General features: G+C 33.5%; 1 protein-coding gene across 1 annotated transcript in view; it reads right to left on the bottom strand.

The window, feature by feature from the left end:
• Nucleotides 1-900: 900 nt before the first annotated feature.
• Nucleotides 901-26701, bottom strand: part of LOC129227024 (eukaryotic translation initiation factor 3 subunit M-like) — a 48034-nt gene continuing 22233 nt past the window's right edge. Inside the window, exons 3-9 of the mRNA XM_054861656.1 lie at nt 20769-20907; nt 19474-19597; nt 18598-18692; nt 15613-15696; nt 7617-7798; nt 7281-7424; nt 901-1133 (exon numbers count right to left, since the gene is read on the bottom strand). Of these exons, the coding sequence (XP_054717631.1) occupies nt 922-1133; nt 7281-7424; nt 7617-7798; nt 15613-15696; nt 18598-18692; nt 19474-19597; nt 20769-20907 (980 nt within the window). The 3' untranslated portion in view covers nt 901-921. The remainder of the gene's footprint in view (nt 1134-7280; nt 7425-7616; nt 7799-15612; nt 15697-18597; nt 18693-19473; nt 19598-20768; nt 20908-26701) is intronic.

Here is a 26701-nt window from a genome sequence, read left to right as displayed (position 1 = left end):
CCTCCGATTCATATAGGAAAGCAAATATTTTCAACAATTTTTTTCAAATTAAAATTAAGGTAAAATGAACTGGTTCAACAAGATGATTTAAAACTGCTTTCTTCTTTCTAGTACCTCAGGTCCATATAGAGCAAAAAAGTTCAAGTATATTGTTTCTAGAAATTTTTTTAATTTAAAGTCATAGTAGTAAATTACATATTCTTCATAAAGTGCATTGAAGTTTTTTTATCGTTAGTTATTTTTAATTTTCCTTAACAATATTCCTCCTGCAAAGCAAAGTATTGTTACGAGTTCGGCCACTTCAAGAAATTCCTTAAATGACGACACGGTTCTTGAGAAAACACAGTAGATTTATTCACAACTATGTATAAGTAATGTTGTTAGCAACTACTAAATTAACCATAGCAATTAGGCAAATATCAATTAACACCGTAAACTCAACGGTTACACACGTATTTACATCAAAATACGCGAAAACACAGTGCAAAGGCTAATCCACACTTTCCAACCCATAGCTCAGATCAGTCTGACTTTTTATCACGCGCGGTTTATAAATCCTAGAGAAGTTTCGACAAAATTTGAAATGCTTCTCGATGTTTTCTTTTTATTTCATTCACAAATCTTATCGTTTAGAAATGGAGGGACCATATACTTCATTCAAATGTAAGGGGGTTGTATATTCATTACAAGAAACTATTTACAGGTTAAGTTACTACAATAATTTTAGATCATGAATAATGGAATAAACGCCAAATTAATCATAAAATTGCAACAAATTAATCATAAAAATAATTACTATTTACAGAATTTGTAACAACATATTTTGTGCAAAGATGAATTTTATATTATTAACTATCACATTCATTAAGGGGTAAAAAAAAAACAGAAAAATCATTTACAAATGCCTTTTATTACTTAATATCAAGCTTGTACATTAGCAACATTTTCATAAGGAGCTCTTATGACAGTTTGCATCTGTGACTGAACCTGACTAAGATTTCTTTGCCACCTTGTCAAAATTTCACGAAGCTGTTGCCACTGTGGTTTACTAAAAGTTCTGTGCATAGTTGAACTCACAAGTACCCTCTGTTGAAGTTCATCCATCTTTGCGCGAACCAGTTTTGTTCTTAATACTGAAAGATCAAAGTGATGTAAATTCTCAGTCCACATGGGCACGAAAACAAACTATCATAAATAAACATGTGACCCAAATATAATGGAAAATACTGAAATTGCATGGTTGAGTGAACAAACACAGCATTAATACATTGAATTCTGTGATCAGAAAATAACTACAAATTTGGAAAATTAATACTACATGGAATATTGTATGTCAATGACGCACAAAAGAGGAGGGTCCAGAGGGTACAGACCACTCCCCTGACCTTAGAGCTTTAATTAATTGACTGTAATCCTATGTATGTAGTACGTTAAATAATTTCAAGCCAAGGTAACAATAATTTCAGATTTAATAAATGAGAAAAAAAAAATTCTTTCTTCTCCAACAAAATCCTACAAAATCGGACTGCATGTGATCATAAATTGTTCTTGAATGATGATTTTGCTTCAGTTTTTATTCTTAATTATAAGAAAAGTAAATACAGGGTGATTATAATTAAAGTTCCACTTTCAAAACGCTGTAAAAATAAAACCACTGGTCAGAATGATCTCAAATTTCAACAGAATATTATCGAAGAAGGGGGAATATGTATGACAAAAGACAAAATAAATAGTTGGAATTTTTAGCAATAGATGGCGCTGCAAGTGTCAAAATACGTAAATCAAAACACCTATCATGCGGCCGACTCATTGAAGTTGTCATAAAAACGCCAACCTTTTTTCCTCGTTTCGCATCTGAGAAGTTTACTATGACTGTCTCAGTGAAAGACCTGGCCGTCCCGATCACCTGATCTTAACCCGTGTGATTTCTGGATATGGGGCTATCTGAAAACTGTTGTGTTCAGTGCTCCGATTGCAAACCTTGCTGAGCAGAAGCATGCATTGCGCAACACATTCTAAACGTGATCCCGGAAACACTTCAATCAGTCGTGGAACATGCTGTTTCTCGATTTCAACTTGTTACAGAAAACGGGGTACATTAAATTGAACATCTTTTGCGCCAGTCTCACGAAAATTAAAGACCGATTTGATTTTTACTGATGCTTTTTATGCGGTTTTCGGCCTCAGGACAATTAAAAACCAATTTTTTACATCCGATGTGATATGACCTTTCCGTGTCGGATGGGCTTACTTAACTAACAGTATCACACCAATACCCTCGTGCACACTGAGTAGTATGGTGTTTTAACATATAGTTTACACCTTAGGTAATATTTTTTGATTTATTTGTCATGTGTAGTCGACCACTATTAAATATGATGCTTACAGCGCCATCTATTGCTAAAAATCCCAACTATTTATTTTTCTTCTGCCATCAAGTTCCCCCCTTCTTCGATAATATTCCGTTGAAGTTTGACGTCATTCTGACCAGTGGTTTTATTTTCATAGCGTTTTGAAAGTGGAACTTTAATTATAATCACCCTGTATATTCATTCCTGTGCTTTCTGGTATTTTAATAACTAATGCTAAGTAACAATTCAGCAATTTTTTAAAAAATGTCTCTTGTTCCCGACAATGGATAAAATCAAAAGAATATGTTTGGATGCATGTTGGAGTTATAATATGAGAACGGTGGACTATCGATCTTAAACCCCCCTTGGAGAAATTCCTGTGTGAGCCACTGATGTATGTAGATGGGTAAAAACTGACACACATGCTTGAAATGATATGGAGTTTTATTGTACCAAAGGGGGGAAAAGATGTTGAGACCTTGGCAATTGATGCTATATTTTACGCATAGCTGCCAACCTCAAGATACAAAAAATAGGAGCACTTAAGGGAAAAAATAGGAGCACTGAGGGTTAAAATAGGAGCATGAAATCGTGGCCTGCACTAAACCTTCCTTCTGTACCATAAGTTTCCATAAATTCTAAGTACTTATAAAATGCTTTTCTGAATTTTCATGTTAGATTTTCAACAAAACTACAACCAAGTTTAAAACAAATTATTTTACATTAAAAAAGCAACATTACATAGATACATATTGAAAAGTTTTAAAAAAAACATGATTACTGTTTGATTTAATAAAACTGCAATCTTTTTTAAAAATATGCTTTTATACATATCCCACATGCATAAGAACATATTGAAGATTAAAAAACACAATTATTTCTTATACTTGGAAGTAAAGCAACTTCATAGTAAAGGTCAAGATTCTGAAATTTTGAAAGTGGCCAGTGGCCACTAGACTCCAAAAACTTAGTGGCCACCAATGTTATTAAGTTTTGAAATACAAACTGGAGTGGGGGAGGCAGTGTTTACAATTTCCCTAAAAAAATAATAGATGAATAGGATTTAAAGAGAGATATTTAATACTTTTTTTGCACATGGAAAATTTAAGTTAAAATAGGTTTCTGATTTATTAAAAAAATAATAAAAAAAAAATAAATAAATAAATGAATGAGAAGTCAACAGGAACCTTCAATTTAGATGAAATAGTTTCAGTTTATAGCAAAGCCTACAAGGCAATAAGGATCAAATAGATAAAATTTCCCCTTCAAGAAAATTATTTTTTAAAAAAACATAACTTTTTGCCATCTGTTATTTTTAATAGTTTGCATTGAGATAAACAACTAATTCTGTTTTCGGGAACTTAGGCTATTAATAGTCTTGTCTACTTCATGTTGCAAATGACAAAACATGGCAACAACGCGAAAAAGTCAAGACAATAGATTTTTGAATTTGTTGCATTAAAAAAAATTATAAATAATTAATGAGCCTTAAAAAAACTAAATTTAGACGAAATAGCGAGTTTTTAGCACATTAGAGTCTAAACCAATGAGGATAAAATAATATTCTGAAGAAAAAATTTTGCATTTTTCAAGAAAAAAATTTAGAATTTTCCGGGGGAAAAAAAAGCCCATTTTGCATTATTTTCAATAGTTTGCATTGCAATAAACATCTAATTCCGATTTTGAAAACTTGGCCACTTAAGAGTCTTGTGTACTAAAATCTCGCAAATGACCAAATATGGCGACGAAGTCAAAAATTCAGATATAAAATTTTGAATTTATAGCATGAAAATAATTTTAAAATAAAAAATCCTTATGAAACTACAATTTAATTGCGAATTTTTAGCACATTCGTGTCCAAAGCAATAGGGATAAAGTGAAATTTTAAATGGTATAACTGTTTTCATATTTCTCAATAAAATTATTTAAAATAACCAAAAAAAAAACATTTTGCAGCTCATTTTGCTTATTTTCAGTAGTTTGCAGTTAAAAGAAACACCCAATTCTGCTTTGTCTTTGAAAACAAAGGCGCTTAAGCATGGTCTGCTAACTTCCATCTTGTGAATGACCAAACATGGCGGCTACGTTTTACACGTAGATGAAATGCTCGATGAAAGAACGACGATCTCCAATCGTCGCTCCCCCTCAGTGTTTATCCTGACACTAAGCTTCCAATGCATCAAATTGTCTTCTCTTTTGTTGAGTTTGCGCACAATTCCTGCCTTCGAGGATAGGGAAATTTCTTCTTTTTCCTCAAAAATCGAAAAGTGTACAAGCGAAATAAAACGAGCTGATGTGTGCATCACATGACTTCCTTTTACTCCAATTTAATGTCATTTCCCCATTATTCGCTATTTTAATGTGATTCAATATTTATTCTCTAAATATCACCAACAATGGCCAAATTGAAACCAAAAAAAAAAAAAACTCCGCCAAATTTGTCGCCAAGTTGGCGACAAAACTTGGCGACCAAAAGACTGGCGATATATCGCCAAGTGTCCGACAAATTATAACGCCACTTGAGTTTACATCGAAATTAACAATGATTTCCCCCCAAAAAGGTGCAAAAGACCCCCTTAGGAACATCCGAAAGCAACCAAAAGGGGAGGTGCACAACTAGACCCCACTACGAGTCTATGTACCAAATTTCAACTTTCTAGGACATACCATTTTTGAGTTATGCGAGATACATACGCACATACGCACATACACACATACGCACATACATACAGACGTCACGAGAAAAGTCGTTGTAATTACCTCGGTGATGGTCAAAATGGATATTTCGCGTGTCTATACATTCTTAGGCACTTTTCCACATGTGGTCGAATCGAAAAAAAACTCAACATTCATTTGGGGGTGAGCAAAATGGAAATTAAGGGCGATTTTTGAGTGAAAATTTTTTCGCGAATACAATACTTCCTTTTTTGTGAAAGGAAGTAAAAAACGGAGTTTTTTTGGAAAAAATCGGATTTTCGGAGTACGCAACAAAAATCGGAGAAACTCCGGGAAAAATAGAGCACTTGGCAGCTATGATTTTAGCATTCCTATTGGATGTTGGTTGATTGCAGTAGACTTGATTTCAGGTATCCCCAGAGCCAATAATCACACGGAGTGACATATGAGCGGCCAAGCATTATGAAAGTGGCAGCTCAGGCACCTGATCATAACCAATGTGTACAGCCAAAAAATCTTTCACATGTCTAGCAGTATAGGGTAGAGCACCATTCTGCTTAAAAATTCTGCCCTTTTTTTTATATATATAACATTTCCAGCATGTGTATCAATTTTTACCCATCTAAATACATTTTTCGAAGTTTTTAATTTTTTAAATGAATACTAATTTTCTGCTCACACGGTACTGCACTTTCAAGTTTATCTGTGAGTTTTTGTCTTTATGTAGCTCACTATTTTAATTAGAAGCATGAAATTGACTGGTACGTATTGAACTTAGCTTACAATGTCCCTAATATTTTTTTCTGCATCCAATATTTTATTCGCTCAAAAATCACTGAATTCAGTAAAAACACTGAAAAATCACGTCTTCACAGATAATGTTGAAAATTATTCTATCTAAAACATTTTAATAATGATTTTTAAAGATCTGTGGAAATGAGAAATGCACAAAACATTTTTTTCATAATAAAGTATAATCAAGTATCAATCCTAAAATAGCACTCCTGTTGAAGAAAAATATTATATTTTGGCACTGTTTATTTTAAGTTATACTATAATTTAAATTATGAGGAGGATAAACTATAATTAACTGTTTTAAATGTAAATTTCAAATAAGAAATCATTTATTTTCTTGGAAGTTAAAAGCACTGCATTATTAAAAATGCCACTAATTTTCTTAATGAGTCAAAACCTAAAATTTATGGGGGATAATATAAAGCTACTGCAAACTCCTAAAAATGGGGAGAATGTCAGAACAATGTTGAAGGCATACCCATTGTACTTAACTCAGTACAATCAGGAACCCTCATCACCCTCTAATCACAATGCCTGGGACCAAAAATTTTGGGGAATATAGAGAATGTTTTTGTTTATCCTTTTTATTTGTGTGAACTTTTTTTATGAAATTTAACATATATCTATGCGGTTGTTACAATTAAGTCAAGGGTGTGACAATAAAGTCACACCCACAACGCATACAAATTTTCATTTTATGAATGCAAAAAATTATTTTAGAAACTTGACAATACTACTGGAATATAGGAGAAATATGGCGCAAAAATATCCCACTCATGCAAATGGATTGAACAATTAACAAAGAATATAAAATTGTTTTTTTGACCACAACCAAACATTAGTTTTTCACTTTTTTAAAGTTTTGCAACTTGTTCACAAAACAACCAAACATACTACATGTAAAAGCACCAATAAAATCTCAAAACTGGGTCGATAATAAACTATTAAAAGATAGATTTTCAAATTTCAGAGAGCATAGAATAAATAGAGCATGCATGCAGCATAAAAATTACTGCTTCTCAGCTCAAAAATATTATTTAAATTTGAGATATATAATTTACAGTTAACTTTTACAATTACGTGACCTTTTTGCAAAAAACTTTTTCTAGCAATGTGGAAATAACATCAAAAAGGGCCATTAAAGTTTAGACTTTATTTTTTTAAATTGAAGATATGAAGTTCAAATGAAAATAAAATTTTAATATGAAATACTTTATTTTATTTTCATTGAGTCAAACAATAAAGAAATAGGTAAGAAAAACTTCTTCCATTTTCACAGTGCAACAAACCTGAATACAAATTTTATTTTTAAATCATTAAAAACAACAACAAAAAATAATTTATTGAGTTCTCTGAACTCGATCACACTGCTTTGATTAAAATTGTTACTTTAAATTAGCTTAAATGGAACGATAAGTGGAAGCATTTATGTGACTTTACAAACAGGGTAAAACTCACCATCAATGATAAAAGGTTCAATTTCTTCAGCTTTCAATTGCAATTCGGATTCCAGAAGAGTGAAAGGAATTTCTTTCTGAGTTTCAGCCATTTGCATGAATGTCAGAAGTCTCATCTTTTGCAGATTCTGTTCATGAGATAAACCTGTAAAAATCATGAAACGTCACGAAAAAGTATGTAACAAATGGGGGTAAAGGGGGACAAATTCTGAAGTAACAGCAAAATTCAATAATTTGATATGCATACCAATCAAAGAGATTTAAAAAAAAAAATTCAAGAGATAAATAAAAGTTCACTACATGAAGCAAAACATAAATAAGGAGAATAATAAGTTACCTAAAGAATTCACAAAGTCTTTATTTGTGCTGTAGAATGATAAGTATGATGAGAGTTTTTCAGACACAAAAATTGTAAGTAAGTCATGAATCAATTCTCCCTCCAAGAACCTAACTGGTTTTAATGCAAGCAAGTGATCCAACAGGAATGTATTTGGGTCTCCAAGTGATGTTACAATGCACCTGTAAAACAAGCATTAAATAAAATTTCTCTCAACGGTAAAAATTGTAGCACACCTTGAGTGTACAAAAACATAAAAATTCAGTATAACTAAAAAAGAGAATTATTAGCAGTCAAGACCTTGTAACTGGTAGACATCTAAATGCAGATGATGTGGCAGTGCATGAAAATGAATATTTTATATTTTAGAAAAAAAACCCATCATTAAGCTAAAAAAAAATAGAACTATGACACAAAAAAAAAGAGCTGATTTTATCACATAGCTGCATTGTACATTTTCTCGCTATTTTCAACACCAGTATTTCGCAACCACTATAAGTAAAAAACGAGCTGATGTGTGCATCACATGATTTCCTTTTCAGGGTTCATACTCTATTTGGATGGAAAAATTCCATGACTTTTCCAAGACTTTTTCATGACTTCAATGAAAATTTTCATGACCTCGTTACTCGAAGAGAATAGCACTATTTAATCTCAAAACTTGATAATTTTTGGAAATGAGCATTAGCAAAACGTCTACATGAATGCCACAGCCGCATTGAAGCACTTACTCGTGATGGGAAAAATAATAAGTGCACACTTAAAAAACTAAACTATTCTTAATTGTCTTCATCATATAAATTTAAGTAAAGTAAAAATGCAGTAAAACAAATATGATGATGCTTAAATGTCTGATATTTTATTTATAAATAGGCAGAATGATATTGAATGGGACAAAGGTTGAACGAGTCATCACTAAGTTTCAATAAATTTGCTTCAAAAGTTGCCTTTTAGTGTCAACAGTGCATTTAATCATCCACGTTACTTGACAGTATTTTGATTCTTTAAAGTTAAGCCACATAGTTTAGTTTTTTATGTTTCTAAATCAGATCTTTTTTGAAAAAAACATTTAATAATGAATCAATCTTCTGATTCAAAAGTATACTTGTTTTGTTTAGTTATTTGCACTTTTTCAAATGCATATAAATTAATAGGTGAAGAAATTTTAGAACATGTTTGATTCCTGACATTGAACGTAGCAGTGAGTCACATGGATTAGTTTTGCGAGCCATATGTTGGGCATTACTGTTTTAAAGTATTAGAATTTCTCTTTTTCTGTATTTTATTGCCTGACTAAAGAGCTTTATTTTCTAAAACCTTCAACAAATTAAGATAAACTCTGATAAGTTTAATGATAAAGTTCTTACGAGTGATAAAATCGAACTTGGATGCAATTGAATTGCTTTTTTTTTTTTTTTGTGAGTGGGCGTGGCAAAACTAAGAACGTGAAATTTCGCTACTACAGAATATGAAACATAAGAAGTGTCGAAAATAACAGTAAATTCAAAATAAGTGATGTCCAAGCAGTAAAATCACACCAGAAAAAAAGGCAAGCGGCTGCAACAGAAGTGGATGCAATGAGATTTCAAAATACAGATTTGATTTTGGGATTGTTCAATTTTCCGCTTTTAATAGCTTTTATGTGCTATACTGTTAAATCACTCAAGATTTTTAATGCTCTTTTAGTTACTGTTACTTTCTCTTTGTCCAGGGCATTTTTCCATGATTTGAAATAAATTTTCATGACTTTCAATGAAAATTTCAATTTTCCATGACTTTTCCAGGTCTGAAATTCGCTTATTTTTTTTCCATGACTTTCCAGGATTTCCATGACCCGTACGAACCCTGCCTTTTACTCCAATTTAATGTCATTTCCCCATTGCTGGCAATTTTAATGTGATTCAATTGTTTACTCTCTAAATATCACCAACAGTCGCCAAATTGAAATCAAATTTAAAATTGAAAAAAATAATCGCCAAATTTGTCGCCAAGTTGGTGACAAAACTTGGCGACCTAAAGACTGGCGATATATCGCTAAGTGTCCAACTAATTATAACACCACTTGAGTTTACATCGAAATTAACAATGATTTCCCCCCAAAAAGGGGCAAAAGACCGCCTTAGGAGCATCCGAATGCAACCAAAATTGAAGGTGCATAGCTAGGTCTGTCCCACTAGGAGGCCTAGTCTTTGTCCAATACGTAAAAATTTAACGCTTGCAACGCCCACCCGTGACGTCACTTTTACGTACGCAACAAAACTCGCTAGTCTCTGCCCTTTCTTACCGGACGCTAAAAGCAGCTGCCAAAACGCAAACGTACGGTAAATTAACGCCATGATTTTTCTGGCGTAAACCTTTCGTACGTACGTTAAAGAGTCAAAACAAAGATGGCTGCTGTATTAGCCGCGCATTGAGTTTCGTGAAACTTGCTGAACTATTGGAACTTACCGAAAGAAAAGTATTGAAGGATCATCACATGCGTTGGATATTTTTGATGCAAGGTTTGTCAAACTTTATAAATAGATCAAAAGTTAAGTGATTAACGCCACAGAAGTGAAACATTGCTTTCCCTCCTGTATAGAGGATTACCAGCTAATTTGCGAGTACATTCTTCGTCATTCTACAAACACATCATTTTTAATTCTTAGCGTTCATTTATATTTATTGATAAGAGTGAAGAAAAAGATCTTGCACCATGGCCCTATGAAATTTGCTGTTGATTTTGTTCGTACAGATTAATTATTTTCCGACAGGTAAGTGGGTCATTCCATTTTAAACCAAGCAATAAAATAAACAAAATTCTCAAGCTAATCGTTTCAGATTTTCAAGAAATTTTCCGAAATCCTACTACTCTCTGACCTCTCAAATATATATAAATTTTTAAAAAAAAAATCTATCTTACACAATTGATCAGTAATTAATATCCGAGTTTGTTAAACACTATTTTCCCGGCAGTGTTTTGAAATGTTATACCTAACTCAAGTTCTATGGGAGCTTCAGAGTTGCATAATAGCTCATTTTAAAGAAAACTGCATGTGCCTCACTTTGATATGTAACAACACAAATATTTCAGGTAAAAATATTTTTTCACAATTTTAAATTTGACACTGTGTCTCAAAAATTCAGGGTTTTTTTTTTTTGGAATGTATTACAATGAATGCATTCCAGATGTTCAGAGTGGGCTCAGAACAGTTGCAGCAAATCTTGTAGGATAATTTTTGCAAAAAATTGGCTTTAAAAAATCCTGACTAGTGATACGCCGGATATCCGAGGGAAGACAAAGATTTGTATCCTTATCTGTTTTTCATGGCTCTTAAACAAATCTTTTTATTCTTAAATTTCAACACATATTTGAATTCTAAATATAGATAGGTATGAAACACTCTCAAATTCTATGTAAGTTAGGTGTTTTCATTTAGTTAAATAAGGTATCATTTCAGAAATTAAAAAAGTTAATTTTTAAACCCCGACTCTATTGGAAAGAGATAATAAGTTTGATACGTATATTTGTGTGTGTTTGTGGAATCGTAGCTCCCAAAAAGATGAAACTATTTTGTTCATCCTTTTTTACGCTCAAAAGGTGACTTGATCGAAAGTGTTCTTAGCTTGGTCTCGTCTTTGTAACACTAATTACCTAGTGATGACCACCTCTTCCCCAAATACAACAGAGAAAAATACCCCTGAAAACAACCCTGCTAAAATTTTCAATGCTGTAGTCTGACCTTCCTTTTAGTGGACACCTATGAATTATTAAGATATTAATTAAAAACCAACTTAGTGTTTTTCGCAGTTTTAACAGTGAGATCTTATATATGTGCGTTTAAATATTGGCACCAGTTGAAAGAATGAAATTTTCTGCGTTTAATATTTGTTAGGAATTATAATCTTGTTTACATAAAAGAAAATTTTGAGCACAATGTTACACCTTTATGGTTGTAAGTAATAACAATTTCTTTGTTGCTCCACGATTTAAAATTTATGTGCTTTCAGTTTCTGGCGCGTACTGACCCACAAGAAGTTCTCACGGATCTAGACACTCGTGATCCCTATCCGCAGATCTGAACTTTTAACGATCCGGCACATCACTAGTTATAACTTAAGTTTTATTATTATTTATTTATTTATTTATTATTTTTTTTTTGATCTACAGAGCTGTACAATAGCGCATTTTAAAGATAATTTCATGATCTTTCATCTCTGATTTGTAAGTTAAACATTTTTTTATTCCAATAATTTTAAAAGTGTAATTTTTAAAATTTTGTTGTAGTCCATCTGAAAATTTTTGGCCCTATTCACTAAAATACAGTAAAAATCATTTTTTTTTTAATATAAAATGACACTATTCTCAATTTTTTTTTTAATTTGAAAATTTTGTGAAAGAGAATTTTTTCCGAAAAGTATTTAAATTACACATTCAACTGTAGTGCATGTCTTTCTCTTGAAAGTAAGCTATAATACAGCTCTGTAGCTCTCATAAACTTGAATTATAAAATTTTAAGCACTGCCAGCAAGTTAAAAAGAAGTGCTGTGCTTTTTAACAACTTTCAGAAATTAATTACTAATCAATTATGAAAGTTTTTTAAAAATTATATACAGTAAAACCCCTCTAATACGGAAACAGGACAATTTTTTGTCGGCAAAAGAGGGGTGTCCGCAGGACAGAGGTTTAATAATATTATTTTCCTTAAAATCAGAGCACCTCAATCCACCTCAAAGATTTTGTGTTTTTTAGGGTATCATGACATCCTTGGATATCCTCAAGGCATAATCAGTACTGAATATCCGGCCCCTCAAGGTTTAGAGGGGTGAGACAGGGTGCAATAAAATACAGAGATTAACAACCCGTATCCGACGTTGGGATGTGTTGGCCGAACCGGTAAGGTGTCAGACTCTTAACTCAGGGTGCCCAACTGGAGGGGTCATGGCACAGACTGCACCAATAGAATTTCTAAGGGAGGGGGGGGGGAATCGAGAGGTATTTTGGAGGTGGGGTGCTTTTGCTCTTGGGGGAGGACCCCTGCTTACCCGAACGGTCCCAGGTCCGATGCCAGTCGGTCAAAGATCTTCCGTGTTTGTTAATGATGACTGGGGCAAGTTAAATATGTCAAGGTCCTTCAAAGAATTAATACCTCTGGGAGTGCTGGACCAGAGGTTGCTCCTCTTCTGGCCTGGATCAAAAAACAGCTGTCTTCAGGTCTCTATCCAACAGTTTAGAAAAAAATGGTAGGTACGAGGAATCCTAGAGTGTGATGTATTATTCAACAGTACCAGTATTGACTTGGCAGACATTTCTAGTCCAGAGGAGATGCGTTTAGTGACAGGCAGTCACAGAAATTAATATTATCAACTATCAGATAATGTGTTATGCAAATTGTTCTGAATGATGTTTTAATTTTCAAACTACTAATAGAAAGAAATTCACAAAAAAAACATTTTAGCAATTATTTTTCTTTTCGTAATTGCATATGTAAAGCCTAATAAATACAAATTAAGTTTCATTCATTGGGGATTTAAAGAGAGATGGATTTCTAAACTCCTTGGGCCTGGGCTCAGTTAGCCCCATCTCCAGATCTACTTACCCGTAACGCGGGGCAGCTCACTATACTAAAGGGGCCCCTGGCTTTCAGTGACGTAGAACTCCAGTAGGCAGTTAGGGGCTCTGCTAATTTTTTGCCCCAGGGGGGCCCAAAATTTATAGATCAGAGCCTGGTTCGCCCAATCCTTCATCAGGGTCAGACAAGGGTGTCAACATCTCAACATGGAAGGGGAGGGCAGGCCCAGGAGAGCCCCAATGCGAAGTCGTCCTGACCTCCCAAAATTTTCCTTATTCGACAAATTTTCCTGCCAATTCAGCAAAATTGGGAGTTTTACTAAGCAAAATTATCCTCATTCAGCGACAATATTTGTAGCATTCCATTTGGCAAATAATTGAGATTTTTTTTTCCTCCCAAAGATTTAAGTTCAGGGTCCTCTTGGGCAGGGCCATAATTTGGACAATTTGGGGACTGGTCTTTTATCCCCCCCCCCTTCTCCCCCCAAGATTTTAGAAGCAATGTAGTTCTAACATGATACCAGTATTAACTCAACAGCAATTTTTTTTTTTAATGGACTCGGAAGAAGATGTATACATTTTCAAACTCCATTGACAAATGCCCCCCCCCCCCCCGTGGATATGTCCATGGGGCCAGAAGTGCCTGTTTTTCATTTGAGATCTGGCACAAAAGTATTTTGAGCCAAATCCTTAAAAAATATTATATTGTTCAAGCTATTTTGATAATGTACAAAACTATTCAAAATAATGTTTCAAAGAATGATATTTCGCTACATTAGGAATATTTTGTATTTTCATTATCATGTTGACATATCAATGAAGAAATATTAGAAATTAATTTAATTAGAACCTTCCATTGCTTTGTTTTCTTTGGTAGTTACTATTTTAATTTTTAGGAACTTGTTACTTAATGCTCCAAAAAAATGGTAAAATTTCCAACAAAAATGCTCTTTTTAATTATCATTATGGTTCTTAGGTCAAAAGGTTCTTCTTCTGTGTCGCCTTTTTTCTGATTTGGGTACCTGAGTGGTGTAAGTAACAATAAGAACATTTTTTCCATGTTTCTGTGATTGGGAGCAGATGTCCGGAGGAGAATCGAAACAAAACAACTGAGTAAAGTCTCGTCTCCTGAGCGTTCTCATGCCAACCATCCTAATTTTCCATTGGCTTACAGGCACAGGAAGAAAGGCGTGGTTTAATGCTTACCGTACGTTCGTTATCCCAGTGAATATTAACGAACTTCCGGTATTTTTGGGCAGAGACTACGACAGTTACCATACGTACGGTAAGTACGTAAGTTGCTAGGGTTCGTTACGATGCATCCGAGCGATGACGTCATGATTAATGTATGCTATTTACGTATGGGCAGAGACTAGACCTCTAGGATTCTACGTACCAAATTTCAACTTTCTAGGACATACCGTTTCTGAGTTATGTGAGATACATACACACATACATACGGACATCACAAGAAAATTTGTTGTAATTAACTCGGGAATTGTCAAAATGGATATTTCGCATGTCTATACGTTCTTAGGCACTTATCCACATGTGGTAGGGTCGTAAAAAAAAAACTCAACATTCATTCGGGGGTGAGCGAAACGGAAATTAAGGCCGATTTTTGAGTGAAAATCTTTTCGTTAATGCAATACTTCCTTTGTTGTAAAAGGAAATAAAAAGAGAGTTGAAAATTTTGTTGCCTGTTCCCCTCACTGATTTTTTTTTTTAAGAGGGGAGATGGGACATTTTGAAAAGTACCCACTATTATTTTGCCAACTTCTTGCATTTTAGGCAAATTTACTATTTTTCTTAATTCAAAACTAATGTACAGGTATCGGACAAAATAATAGGAACACCTGTCAAAAAATGAGTCTTTTATTAGTATCGGGTTGCCACTCTTTGTATGAATGAAAACTTTTTTAAATTTAAGATGGCAAATAGAAAGATTTCTGAAGATTTCATGAAAATCTGAGATTGTCTGGTTGCGAGATTTTTTTTCCCCTGTTGGTTTGTGTGACATGAAATGATCCAAATTCTAAAAAATAGTGATTTAAGATAATTTTTTGGGTTTTTGACATCTAAATATGGTCATTAAAAGGACCTCTACAAACAATACTTGAAAATAAAATTTTTATATAGGCTTTTGAAGGCCTGAGGAAACCCTGAGTCACTGCTACACTACTTTTTGACATGAATAGAATTTGCACATTTGTCATGTATATTTTGCTAACAAATTTATTTAAAGCAAAACTTATATCCTAGCAGTGTCCTATTCTCCCTCTATTATCAGTTTTAGAAATTATTTTATTCTTTTCGTTTATGACACTTACCAGGTTTATTGCGGAGAGAGAGAGGGGGGGGGGGGGCTATAACAATGTTACATTAGCAATATTTTTTTTCAATTACGTCAGAAATTCAAATATCATTAATGAATCAGACACTTACTTGTGAGCATCATCTCGAGCTTGAGAAGCATTATCTTCAGTGTAGGTGCCCAGCAATTCAATCATAACTTTAGCAGCAAGCTCACTAAGAGGAAAAAAAACAACTGAATGCATAAAGCAGGATTTTTTTTTTTTCATTTTAATTTATTTAAAAAAAATACCACATTTCAAAACAAAAATTTCAAAGAATAGTGTACAGATATGTAGTAGCATATATGCAGAAAATATAAATAGTAGAACTCTCCAATTATTCAACTCAATTGGAATCAGAACCTATTTGGATTATAAAAATTAGCTTAGGTTCGACGAGCACAACTGGTAGCGACCGGTTGGTTAATTACGATCACGTGCTCCATTCAACCAATCAAGAGCTTAGAATGGTCACCGGTGCGGTAACTGGTTGATCATAGAATGCTGCGGTAAGTAACCGGTTACTTACCAGTCGACCAGTGAGGTTCGTCGAACACAACCTTTGAAAATAATTGGATTTTTTTCCAAAAAAAAAAATGCAATTGTACTTAACTACTGCATGTATGTGGAAAGCAGGAGGAAAAGAAACTACTTCTAAGAAAAAGGAATTTTTAATTAGTTAAATGAAAGGGCTGGCCAACTAACGACGGATGGTAACCAATAACAGAACTGCACTACGAGACAGTGACTCATAACCCCAATAATGTGGAAAGCTTTGAATTACAGGAGGGTCAAAAATGATTTAGATATAACATTAAATGCTCTGTTGTTAGCTTCATTGACAAGAACCACACATTTTATTGTGTTGGTTGTCTTTTCGTCCAGGATCATTCTGTTTTGCAATGAAAAGGTAGGGTCTATCTACCACCAAAATATGTGTCAGCAATCCTTGTTGCCATTTGTGGATGTTTAACTTATTTTTTATGAATATTACTTTCAGCCTTAATGTACATATATATGAGTGGTGCTCATGTTACGACCTTGCGAAGCAGACCTGTGTGCCCCATTGTTTTGTTGAATATTACAAAAGGAAAACCACGCGGATAGCTGCAATGTGACAAATTTGAATCCAATTTTAAAATTAATTAATGAAAAACATAAGTTCTGCATGAATAACATAAGCAGCAAGCAATGATAAGAACAATCCTTGGTTTGCAATTTTCTTTCCTTTTTTTTGTTCTTCTAAGTTATTTAGAAAAAATATATGTATTTAAAATTTAATAGGAATATGTCTGCAAGAATCATCTTAACTTGAGACTCAGACCCTGTAATAAAAAAAAAAAAAGTAGAACACTACTGACATAAATTACTAAATCAACTATTGGGCAGTTCTCAAAAGGTGGAAGCAACCACAGACCTCAACTTTGAAGCTTTAGCTTAAAATAACTTTCATTTTAATTAACTCAAAATTTTTTTGAGTTAAATTATAATACTGTATAGAGACAAGAATTGACATAAATCATGGGAAAAATGCTCTTCAAATACCCTTAAAAAAATTTCTTTAATAAAAGGCACAATTTTGGACATCAAAACGTTACCTGAGCAAATGTACCATCAAAACTAATTTTTTTTTAAATTATTTCCATATGTTTCAAAAAAAAGGTTAAGGATATGAATCTCAAACTGAATAATTTTTTGGTAATATTTCCCACAAATTACAAAAGTAAAGATATATTACTTATTTCGTAAACGATTTTAGAAAAAAAAGGAAGTTGGAAGTTTGATGTATATCCAAAAGTTACGATCTGGACAATGAATTGTTTGAGGATGATGAATTATTTGATTTGAGGACATTGATTTATTTGAGAACTAAACATATGATTCATATGTTTTAAAGGTATTTTTCAATCCTCAAAATCAATTTTTAATTATTTTAATGTGTTTTGATATGTTTTTATGCAATATCTTTGAAGCAAAATCATTTTTCTTAAACATATATGTGAGATGTAAAAAATGGCGTTACGATCTAGGCGCTGATAATTCTGTCCATTTATTCATTATTATAAAAGATCTTCTGTCTTGTAACCTTAATACAAAAAGGCTATTATGATGTTAATTTCTTCAATCCATTGGTATTTTGCACAATTAATATGTTATGCATTGAACATTACATAAATACAGTAAAAACACAAGTTTTGATCCTAACGAACGCATTTAAGTAAACAAAACAGCATTTATGTAACCAAAACCAACAAAACGGTCTCGATTGGCGACAACTCACAGGGAAAGATAAGCAAAGGGTTACCAGCGGGGAACTGCCCTTTTCGCCAACTGCGTGAGTTTTGGCGACTTTAAGAACTGCGTTGGCAAAATAGACGGGGGTTTTTTGGATTCTACGAAGTCATAACAAAATTTTATTATTTAAAGACCAGTATATAAAGGCATTCAAGTACTTTATAAATCCTTCATTTTTCATTGCAGAATTTAAAAGTAGATAAAATTTTCATTGGAAAAGTTCAAAAACTGAAGCTTACATTATGATGATGTCCAAAATCTGTTATCTACTGGACAACTATGTCCAAAACCTGTTACCTACAGACTGATCATTAAATTTGCTCTTTATTAATTTTTATAAATACCTGCTGTCTTTTTATGCTTGTACATGGTGTCTAGGTATCCATACTATGCAATAAAAACAAAATTGATGTCAAATTTCAAAATTTTAAAAATTGTTCAGAATCAACTTTTTTGTTCCCACCTTTTAAGAACTACTCCATTATCCAAAGTTGCAGACACACATTTCAAAGTTACAAGGAGTTTGTCATACGCTTTTTTACCAGGAAAACTGAACCATTAAAAAAATATTCAACACATTAGTTTTTAATAGTTATATTTTTTACTTATACTAAAGAAAGGTTCCTTTCAACTTTGAAACACATAAAAGCAAGGTTCATAACAGCTATCAACTCGGGTATTAGAGTTAGTAATGAATTTATGACTATTCATACAGTTTCAAAATATATTCAGATGCAACTGTTGATACAAGTTTTGAAAAACTTGAAGAGAAACAAAATACCTTTGTTTACATTCTAACAAGACTTCATGCAGCAATCTGAGGAGTTTTTGAGTTTTATCTGTGCTAGTTTTCATTTCAATCAGCCAAGATTTTAGCTGCAAGAAAATAATAAAAATTTTAAAAAGGACATAATTGAAGATTCAATTATATTTGAACTGTGAAATTCTTTTTGTAATTTGTGAAGTAGTGTTATAACTAGAAACTTTTGCATGCTGATTAGTTTTAAACTATAAATAAAAATTATATTATGTACCAATATAAAAATAATGAAATGAATGTTAGAATCAAACAGTATTATTAAGAGCATTAAATAATAATTTATACAATTTAAAATAATAAAGCAGTACAAAGACAAAAAAATAAAAAACATAATTACTACATATGAGTTACAATATACTCACGGAACTACTGTTAACTTTAAATATCAAATGGTAAAACATTTAAATGCAAAAATGTATGTACAGTATAACTTTGATTTAACAATACCCAATTTCCTCAATTTGATGACACATTTCACTGGTCTGGATTTGACTGCATTGAATGTCTATGCTCTTTGATTTAACGATAACTTTTTTTCAGTCCCTTGAAAAATTGTTAAATCGAGGTTATACTGTAATTGTGTTTTGAGGATGCAATGAGTTTCTACAACTACGCAATCGCTGCAAAGGAGCTCTTTGTGACAGCTGTAAGTGTTCTGCATTTAAGTGCATAGTTATTAATTAGGATGAGTATTATAGGAACATATTCTCTACAGGTTTGATACCTGATCCAGTCAAATGTTTCAAGTAACATAAAACCAAAACTTTCATGTGAAATTGTTGTCAGAAAGATAATTGAAATTTCAAAAGGAAATTGTGAAGGAAAAAAAAGACTTACCTTATTTAAGTCTTTGAAAATCATATTTATACTATCAGTTTGGCCTGCTACACGAACAAGGCTGTAATAAATGTCATAGCAAAATGGCGAGTGCTCACCAATTCCAGCAAATAAATTCTGCAAACTGTCGAGGAAATAGTTATTTCTTTTTTTCAGATAAAAGTAACATACATATCAAGCAAACAGAGAAATACACATACAGTGGAACCTCAGAAATCTAAACTATTCCAAAATTCTGGAAATTTGAATCTGGATATCCTAAAATTACATATTTTTAGGCCTAAAATTAGATTTGAAAAGGGGGAAAATCATTGATTAAAATTCAAAAGCAAAGTTTGCTTTTCATTGACAGCTACTTTTAGCAAATGTTTGAATACAATGTACAATGCAGCTCTGTACTCGATGTTTCTTTTCCCAGCGATCTAACCATTTGTTGCTGGCTGTAAATACAGAATAGCTATTCATAGTAAGCTTTTGTTTTCTTTTGTAAAGCTTTTTGTTGAGAACCAACGATCTGCTGAAAGGACAGGGGGAAAAAAAACATTTTTCTGTTCAAAAATTAATTAATTAAAAAAAAAAAAAACCTGTATTCTGAACGAGGAAAGTTTTGGACATTTCCTAAACAAAAAGAAAAAAAATAACACCAAAAATTTAAAGTATATCTCTGTTAAGAAATAAAGAAAAGAAAGATACAGATTACAGATATTTTTAAATAGTTAACACTTCATGGTATCTAAGAAAACATATTTAACATTTTTTTTTAACATCAGCTTTGTTTATAAAAAATCATTTTTTCTATTTTGTCCAGTCTCCTCCCCACTCAAAATTTCTTGAAATTTCACATCTCTACTACTAAGCTAAATCAACTGTTTGAATAGACCATCTAGTAAATCTGAACTTTCGAGAATCCAAACAGAGCTCAGGTTCAATTAGTTTGTACTGCTCATACTCCAGGGCTAATTTTACCACCGTTTTTCGGTGCCTTCAAAAAAATGCTGAAAATCGGCACTTTCACAAAAATAATTTTAAAAGTCAACTATTTAAAAAAAAAGAAAAGAAATGTATCTATCCAGTCCTTCACTCTAAGAATAGAAGACTGGGACAGTAACTGAACCACCATCAGTATAAAAAAAAACTTTTTAACTTTTTCAGGATTGTTCGGGTAGATGAAATAAAATATTGAATTCCACATCAGTTTTTAAACATTACAAAATTCAGATACATCAGAATTCAGAATAGATGTATTTAAATTTGCAATTTTTAGAATTATGTATTACTAAAGAAGCACAACTTACACTTTTAAGCAAACGGCTGCCATTTTTGGGTTGGGAGCTTTGGATAATTTATCGCAGAAAGTGTGTACTAGTCCTTCACTTTCATTTGGAGGAACAATAATCAACAGAGAAACAATACTGTTTAAAGTGCACTCAGCATCTGTAAATAATTCAATAATTAGAAATGTAGACTTTTTCACAGGAAATAAAACATAGTGTGCTAAAAATATTTCCTGTAACTTATTTTTTATGACTATTTTGTAATCAATTTTAAAGGATCAGACACACAATAGAACAAAATAAAATAACTATATTTGTTTCAGAATCTTGATGCAAAATAACTATAGTTGGGGCAAACCTAACCTGGCACCATTATGAAGGCTACACAAGATAAAAATCATAGCATTATGACGCTGCCAGGTTAGGTTTGCTCCAATTTTAGTCAGCTAAGTTTTGATAAAGGAAAAACATTTGCACAAAAATAAATATTAAAAGTTGACAAACAAAAAAACTCTGAATTTCTTTTCCCACTTAAATTTAGATTTTTTTCCCCTTAAGTGAAATCTAACATTTTTTCCTGAATTTAGTGAGCTTGCAATGAAAATTGTTAGATTGATGCCATAGCAAAGGAGGGGTCACAACTCCCGTTGAACATCAAAAACATATGAAAAGTTTATTTGTGAAGATAAATGTATAATGTAGATTATAAGCAGGCCCAGATCTATAAATTTCGGGCCCCCCTACAAAAAAACAGCAGGGCCCCTAACTGCCTACTGGATTGAATAAAAACAAAATAAAATAACATTAGAGCATAACTTTGATTTAATGATAGATTTCACTGTATTAAATGTCTATGCTCCTTGATTTAACAATAACTTTTTCCGGTCCCTTGATAATCATTAAATCGGGGTTATACAGTATTTGTTTCAGAATTGTGAGGTAAAACAAATAGGCAGCAAAGTTTTGATCATAAAAAACATCTGTACAAGAATAAATATCAGAAGTTGACAAGGAAAAAAACTTTTTTTCCTTCCTCCAGAGTGATACCATATTGTATTTTTTCTAAATTTAATGAACTTATAAATTACAGGGATAGAAGTGACATTTGCCAACAAAATTATAGGAAAATATAGGAATTTTCTGAAAAAAATATAGGAATTCGATGGAAAATATAGGAATTTTCTGAAAAAAATATAGGAATTTGATGGAAAATATAGGAATTTTCTGCAAACAATATAGGAATTTTTCGAAATAATATAGGAACATTTTGAAAAAAAAAGAGGATATACAGGAATTTTTATAACAAGGCTGGCCAGTATGACAAATTTTTCAAAATGCAATACTACTATTCGATTAAAAACATGTAATAACACTACCTGACATAAGTTCAATATGCATAAATAAGTCTAAAAATACAATTCTGCTTTGTTCTTATAATCTTAAGCACTTAAGCATCTTGCCCGATTCCATCCCGTGAATGACCAAATATGGCGACTATGTTTCACACGTAGCTGCTGGTCCGGTAGCTTTCCGGTTGAAAAAAAAATGATCGTTCCAGATTTACCCTATTATGTTGTTCGTATATTTATTTTGTGAATGAGCTGCTTTTGAGATGTGGAATTTGTGAATGGGGATGCTTTTACCATGCGTAAATTTGTGAACGGGCCGCAAAGCAAACCCAATCCGGGTCTGGAACGACCCCAAAGTGTGCATGTCTTTCCGACTTCCTCGATTCCTTTAAAATCGGGAACAGCTTTGCGTATTCTTTTTTGAAAACTTGGCTGTGCAGCCTCTTCGGAGGCATTATTATTAAAATGAACGTTTAGTTGATACGCAAACTGCAGCACCTACATTCCGCACAATCAAAACCAAAACAATCGAAGTTGAGACGAGCTATCCCGCAAGCAGCAATAATTGCAGCCGTAGCCAAACACAAAGTTACGAAAAAAAAAAAATCGCACCTAGGGAGACCTGAAATGGTAGTTAAGTGGGGAGCCCTTCCTAGAATGACCTTGTCAAAACCTACACAGCGCATGTGCCCATCATGATCGCCCAAGTTCATCGACGCCGAGCTCAAAAGTGAAGTTTTGAGGACTTGCGCAGGAGCTTCATGGGCGCAGAATTGAGCTGCGCAGATGAACTAAAGTCGAACGCTGCTCCACTCAGGAAGAAACACGGTACAGGGCTCCATGTTGGCATAAATATTATTTTATTTTTATTCTCGGTCCACAGCCGATAATTTAAAGAAAATAATTTAAAGTTAAGTGTACCTACTTTAAGCCCAGTCTGGTAAAAGTAGAACTTGTCAACTAGTTGGTGCTAACACTTCAATCGACAATTCCCCCACGCCATAATTAATGGCGACTGTTTACTGAAACCATCGAAGATTGCATGTCTCGATGTGTCGATTCAGAAAAAGTTGAGTTGTCACCTAATTGATTCGAATTAATTCCACTTGTTGACCGCACGTGCTATGGAGAGGAGTACGAATATTCGCGGCAGTGGAATAAACAAATGAGTGATGGTCGAAGTAGAAGTTAGTGTGGTGACGTCATCGAGGCATGGAATCTCATTGGTTGATAAAACATATATATTGAGGCGAGTGGCATCACTCTCCCTCTCTTCTCTCAACGATCCCCAGTTGTTGTTTTGATCGTGAAGCCTAGTCCGGCTCACGTGTGGGGGGGGGGGTTCCCCACGATGCTAGCAGGGTTTTTTTGTGGTGTGTAAATCTCTTCCAAGTCCTGGAATTAGTATGAGTCCAGGTGAAGAAACACTTGTGTTGTGTCCGGCCAATTTATATTGCCGGGGATGTGAGTTCCTATGTGTCTACCTGAGATGTTCACCGATCTACGAACTGCCTAAAGTTGCCTTTCCATTACGGACATTCCTGAAGTGTGATCCGGGCGACCTTTTTGTGTGTCTTCAAGTTGATCCTTTGGACTTGCCAGCGACTACATCGATATATTGGTGACATTTTTCCTTTATTTACTGGAACCACTTTTGTTATGATATGTTGGGGGTGTTATTTTATGGGGATGTTATAAAAATTCTAGTCATATTTAATAAATGTATTTTTCTGAAACATGTTTTTTTGCTTGTCTCCAACTTGACATTGCACGGCCAGTTAATGTTGGCTTAGTTTAAATATCTTAACTTTTGGATTTTAAACTTAACTTTAAGTATGCCAACACAGTGGTAGCAGAGCTCGGTCGAATGTCTTTTTAGTTGGAGACAAATTTGCAAAAGTTTTCAGAATAATGGAACGGGATTATCGAAACATTAAGAAACTTAACTCCTGCAATTGGGCAACATGATCGAAAAATATGAAAATGGTATTGATAGAAAGAGATTTATGGGAATTAACCCAAACAAAATTAGAAGCAGGTATTTCAGCAGAAATAAAGAAACGGTGGGGCCAAGCAGTGGCGATTATTTACCTCAACATAGAGGATGAGTTAAAACAACTAATTGATGATTTAGACGATCCATATGCAGTATGGACGTCATTAAAGTTGAATTTTGAACCTCCGTCTTTAGCCCGTGTTGCCGGATTGTGGGAGGAGTTTTTTTCTAGCAGAATTAATGAAAAAGAAACTATTGGAATGTTTGTGGCTCGATTGAAGTGTTTGCTCCGACAGTTGGAGGAGAATGGTTATAAAATGGATGAGAAATTAAAGGGATTTCAACTAATACGTAGTTTAGATCAAAATTTCAGGGGAATAGTACAAAATATTTATAGATGGGATGAAAGTAAATTTAACTTTTCAAATGTTTTGGATGAACTTTTGGCAGAAGAGGAGAGATTAAAATTTTTAGGAAATGAAAATTTTGGAAATAGTAGTTCAGGTGTTAATGCTTTTTCTGTTCAAAATAAACACCAGACTGGGCGGAAAGTTGAAAATGTAAATAAATTTGAAACGAGAGTTTGCTTCACATGTGGCAAAAAGGGGCATATTTCGGCTCGGTGTTGGAGCAGAAAACCAAATAATCAAAATAAAGGTAATCGTAATTTTTTCAAACAAGGTAATACCCCTAAGGCTGGAATGTTTTGCACCATCAGTAAAGTATCAGGAGTACAGGCCAACAACACAAATTTGAAGGAGGAAATACCAGTATTTTTACTGGATACAGGTGCCACGGCACATTTCTGTAAAGATAGGGACCTATTTTGTGAATTGAGGCCTGTTAAAAATACAAAAATGGAGGTAGCTGTGGGCAATGTAAATAGTCAAGTCGAGGGGGTAGGGAAAATTGTTTTCGAAATTAAAACAGATGGTAAGCTAGTAACCATCACATTGAATGAGGTCTATTATGCTCCAACACTTAGACGAAATTTGCTTTCCGGATCCAGGATAGACAGTCTTGGTTTTTCTTTAAGGTGGTATCCTGGTAAAATATGTATTTTTAACAATGATGGTATCAAACTTTTTTCTGCTTTTTTAATTGATAAATTGTATTTTGTAAAACCCACCTCATTTTTAAGTAATCAAGGTAGTGACTCACCACCAAATGTAAATGTAACCGAGGTCAAAGGATTAGACCTGGAGTTGTGGCATGAACGGTTTTGCCATATTAATTATGACAGTATCTTGGAAACTGAAAAGAAGAACTGTGTCAAAGGACTTAATATAAAAGGTAGAAACCGGCCAGATTGTGAGCCTTGTATTATTGCAAAGAAAAGAAGGTGTTCATTTAAGCCCACTCCAGGGATAAGGTCTAGAAGACAACTTGAGCTTCTTTTCATGGATCTAGCCGGGCCATTTCCAGTGGAGTCACTAGGGGGGAAAAGATATATTTTTTCCATAATTGATGATTTCTCAAGGAAGTCCACTATTTACTTTCTAAAGTCAAAAGATGAACCTTTTGAATATTTCCTTAGATACCAGAGGCATGTAGAGAGAGCCCTCAACAAGAAAATTTTGGCCATAAGGTCTGATAATGGGGGGGAATTTATAAATTCTAATTTTGAGACCCACTTAATTAAAGAAGGCATCAGCATAGAGAGAACCAACCCTTACACTCCCGAACAGAATGGAGTAGTAGAAAGATACAATTTGACCTTGATGAATGGGGTTAGGGCGATGCTGAAAGTCTCTGGACTAAAGGAAGATTTTTGGGCGGAAGCCGCCTTATGCTTTAATTATGTCAGGAATAGAACAGTTCTAAAAGAAAGGGGGAAAACCCCATTTGAGCTGTTCTGGGGAAACAAGCCTTCAGTAAGGCATTTCCGGAGGTTTGGATGTATTGCCTACAGAGGCATGCCAAAACAAAATCTAAAGAAATTTGACTCAAGGAGTAAGAAGGGCATAATGGTGGGATATGCAACCCAAGCAAAAGGGTACAGAATTTGGGACCCAGAGCTAAAGAAAATTTTTAAACTATCAATGTGGACTTCAGGGAAAATTTAATTTGGGGGAAATCAAACTTGAATGGGAATGTAGACGATGATGATTATTCTTTTATTAAATCTATGAGTGAAGTTCTCTTAGATAAAGAGATAGATGAAAGAAAGGCTCCCACCCCTTGTGAGGAAATTGAATGGGTAAGGGATGCAGTAAAAAGAAAGACAGGGGACTGTACTGATATCTACTACTATGAAAAGGGAAATAAAACAAGGTTGAGGTCACCCAATGATGTAGAAAAATATTGTAAGAAGAATAACATTGTTTACAATCCTGAGCTATTTGATTTCAAAAGTAAAAATGTACCTTATAATCCTTTGTTTGATATTTTTAATTCCCCTAAGGAACAAATGGAACCCGAGCCAGAGGCAAATTTGTCAGAAGTGCTAATTCCCCAAAACTATAATCAATGCTTGAAAACCCCAGAAGTAAAACATTGGCAAGAAGCCATGTCAGAAGAAATGAAAGTGATTCAAGAAAGGGGGGTGTGGCAGTTAGTTCCCCAGCCAGTGGGTAAACCAGTACTTGGTAATAAGTGGGTCTATGACT

This window comes from Uloborus diversus, chromosome 7 (genome assembly GCF_026930045.1).
Source record: "Uloborus diversus isolate 005 chromosome 7, Udiv.v.3.1, whole genome shotgun sequence".
NCBI classification, from domain to species: Eukaryota; Metazoa; Arthropoda; class Arachnida; order Araneae; family Uloboridae; genus Uloborus; species Uloborus diversus.
This window is presented reverse-complemented; position numbering and strand designations above follow the sequence as displayed.